Source organism: Sinocyclocheilus grahami, unplaced genomic scaffold (assembly GCF_001515645.1).
Source record: "Sinocyclocheilus grahami isolate Dianchi unplaced genomic scaffold, SAMN03320097.WGS_v1.1 scaffold399.1, whole genome shotgun sequence".
NCBI lineage: Eukaryota > Metazoa > Chordata > Actinopteri > Cypriniformes > Cyprinidae > Sinocyclocheilus > Sinocyclocheilus grahami.
In genome coordinates, this window is record NW_015505578.1 from 905,693 (window position 1) to 909,027 (window position 3,335).

The 3,335-nt window shown below is 40.5% G+C and overlaps 1 protein-coding gene across 1 annotated transcript; it reads left to right on the forward strand.

The window, feature by feature from the left end:
• The first annotated feature begins 7 nt into the window (after window positions 1–7).
• On the forward strand, window positions 8–2,525 carry LOC107550514 (transmembrane protein 115-like). Its single transcript, XM_016231820.1, has 2 exons — window positions 8–1,432; window positions 2,089–2,525. Exons 1-2 carry the CDS (start codon window positions 576–578, stop codon window positions 2,318–2,320), a joined length of 1,089 nt encoding a protein of 362 aa, XP_016087306.1. The 5' UTR covers window positions 8–575; the 3' UTR covers window positions 2,321–2,525.
• The last annotated feature ends 810 nt before the right edge of the window (window positions 2,526–3,335 follow it).

Consider the following 3,335-nt stretch of genomic DNA (forward strand, 5'->3'; position numbering starts at 1 on the left):
AGGTTTATGGAGTGTTAGCAGACGGTGTCGATAAACGGGTAACGTAGAGTAGCTCAGGTGACCCTGATAGAAACGCATAAGTGATGAATTATATATTAACAACGCAGAAACAGGAAGACCTGAGCAGGTAGATAGTCGAAATAATGTTTTGTCAGTAAGGTCAACTACTTATTTAGCAAGAAAGTTAACGTTACATTGTCTAAAGCTTTAGTATTTTGTACTCATACTGGAAGATCAGATTATTTGTATTATTTATTAGGTAACAATATTATTTAAAGCAACAGTTCGTCGTTCTTTGAGGGAGGATAAGATCTACTTATCTCACCACAAGTGTTGCAATCACCTGTAAGACCAGTGTGAGGTAGTACTGTCATTTTCTGTCCACAATCTTCATCTCAAGACACCATCCCAAAGTTGCTTCTGTTGCAGAACCTCTGTTGACGAGGTCACACTGCTTGCATGTTGATGTCTGGGTTTCATCTCCTGGTTGTGTCTCTCATATTTGACATAAGCTGCTGATTTCTTAGGCTTGCCATTTCCGAAGCGTTTACAACTGAGGACTCGAATCCTTCAGGATGAACCGTTACCTGCCAGTGGCACGGCAGCACTTTTTTAGTGCACTCGCAAGCACGAGCGTGGTGGTCAAGTCCATATGTGCCACAGTGATCCTGATGTACCTGCTCTCCTGGGCAGCTAACACCCCTTACCTGCTTGGCGTCACACCTGGCTTCCTTTTTCCACCAAACTTCTGGATTTGGACGCTTCTGACCCATGCAGTGGTGGAGCAACACATTCTCGGCGTGGCGGTGAACATTGCTACTGTGATGGTTGCTGGACGGCTTTTGGAGCCATTATGGGGAGCGCTGGAGCTGCTGATCTTCTTTGCTGTGGTAAACGTAGCAGCCGGTCTCCTATCTGGACTCTCTTATCTTCTCACCTACGCTGCCACCTTTGACCTGGACTACCTGTTTGCTGTGCGGGTGTATGGTGCACCCACTTTTCTGGGGGGCATTCTTGTAGCACTGAAGCAGACTGCGGGAGACACAACAGTGCTTCGAGTTCCTCAAGTACGTTTGAAAGCCGCCCCGGCGCTAGCTTTACTAGCAATAGCCGTCCTGCGGCTAGCAGGACTGCTGGACACTTCAGCTCCACTAGCAGCATGCGGGTACGGCGCTCTGTCCGGGTGGGTTTACCTGCGCTTCTACCAGAGGCACTCTAGGGGGCGTGGAGACATGTCAGACCACTTTGCCTTCGCCTCCTTCTTCCCAGAGGCACTCCAGCCGGCTGTTGGCTTTGCAGCTGGGCTTGTGCACGCTGCCCTTGTGAAGATAAAAGTTTGTCGTAAGATGGTGAAGCGATATGATGTTGGGGCTCCATCCTCCATCACCATCAGCCTACCAGGCACAGACCCACAAGATGCAGAAAGGCGGAGGTACGTTAATTTAATTAAGAGTGGCTGATATTTATTTTCACGGTATGGTTTATATTAACATTTATATACTATTTCTTCTAATTAGAAATGAAAATTAATTGTTTAAATGTTACAAATGGGTTTAGGAATTTGTACAACTTTTTAATGTACAGTATGAAAAAAATATATATATTTTTTTATTTTACCTAGTTATTTTAATATTTGTATAGTGCATAGATACATCCGTTACGTTATATGAAAACTGAAAATATAAAAATTAAAGCATGGAGCAAATCACTAAGACAAACTATAAATATTTTATTTTGTGTTTTACTAATTTTGCTAAATGTATTTCGTTTCTTTTTTTTTTTTTTACTGTATCTATTGTCTTTCATTTGTTTTTATTTCAGTTTTAGTTATTTTAGTACTTCTAAAGTTTGTTTTTCATCTAATATTTATATTTTAATTTCAACTTTTATTTAATTAATTGTTGAATACATTTAAAACAAATCTCTAATATCGACCAAGGACCAATATGGTACCGACATGTTGTGCATTTCTAGAGCTAATAAAGTAAGTCAATTTGACACCGACCAGTCTGATTGTTCTCAGTTTTGATGTATCCATGTGTTTATTGGCGAATAGCAGCATCAGTTAATTTTTTTGTTTCCCCACAGGCAACTTGCTTTGAAAGCTTTGAATGAGCGTCTGAAGCGTGTGGAAGACCAGTCGGCTTGGCCCAGCATGGAAGACGACGAGGAGGATGATGAAGATGAGGAGGTGCGAACAGACACTCCTCTCCTTTCAAGCCGAGAGACTTTGCCACCAGCACCCAGCACCACACAAAATCCTACGGGACAACAGGAGTCCAGCATCATAAGTTTTGAAGATGCTCCGACCCATTCCTAACACAAAAAGACACGCATACAATCCTTGTTTTTGTCCTGCAGAGTTCAGTTTATCCTTACAATCACAAACGCTACTGGAGACATCTCGCACAAACACACACACATTATCTTGGTAATGTTTTACATACACAAACGAGGAGTTGCCACTAAATGAACACATTACCTAAACTAAATGACAAAGACATCCATACTCAGTTTTTCAGCTGTACAAAAAAAAACCCTGGACTAGTCTGTTTCATAGCATCTGCAGTGCTCCAGTACTTTTGCTTTGTAAAAACAAGAATATCTTCCCTCCCTCTTGCCTCTTGTGTCAGGTTTTTGGGAAGTATCCTTTTGAATAGATGCTCTAATGGTTTATGGGATTCAGTTTTTAAATGTATGGCAGACTCTACAAATGTTTATGGGTTGCCTCTTTTTTTTTTTGGCATAGTATCAGAAAAAAGGCAAGATTCCTCATATTTATTGGGCAGAAGATGGGACTTTTTTGCTGTTTACTGATGTAACGGCATCAAAAGAATATCTGGAACTTCAAGGGCAGGATTGCTAAAGATGAAGAATGTTTATGCAAAATTTGGGACTTTTCGAAGAATGCGTGATATCTAATTTAAGGTTCTGCTCTCATTGAGAAGGATGTGGCCCTTTGATTTCCTGTATTCAGTCATGATGATTTCATAGGTGGAGGCACAGTGAGGAGAGAGTCGGATACAGTCATTTCAAAATATCTTTGTTCAGAATAGTTTGAAATGATAATAGCAATACAGAATCTGATTCTGTCCCCCGTTGTACACTTTTCCTCATCTGTACTTTAATGATCTGTCTATATGTGTTGGCTTTGATAAGAGTGTTGCACTCTAAATTATGAGCTTGCATAATGGACCTGTTTTTATAAAACACAGATTGTCTACACAACGTGGCTTGAGTTTCATTTAATGTTACAATTTTTGATTAGGGTTCCTGAAATTTACAGTAATATTTGTAACCCTTTTTCTTTGGGGTTTTTACTAGTAATTGTTGAT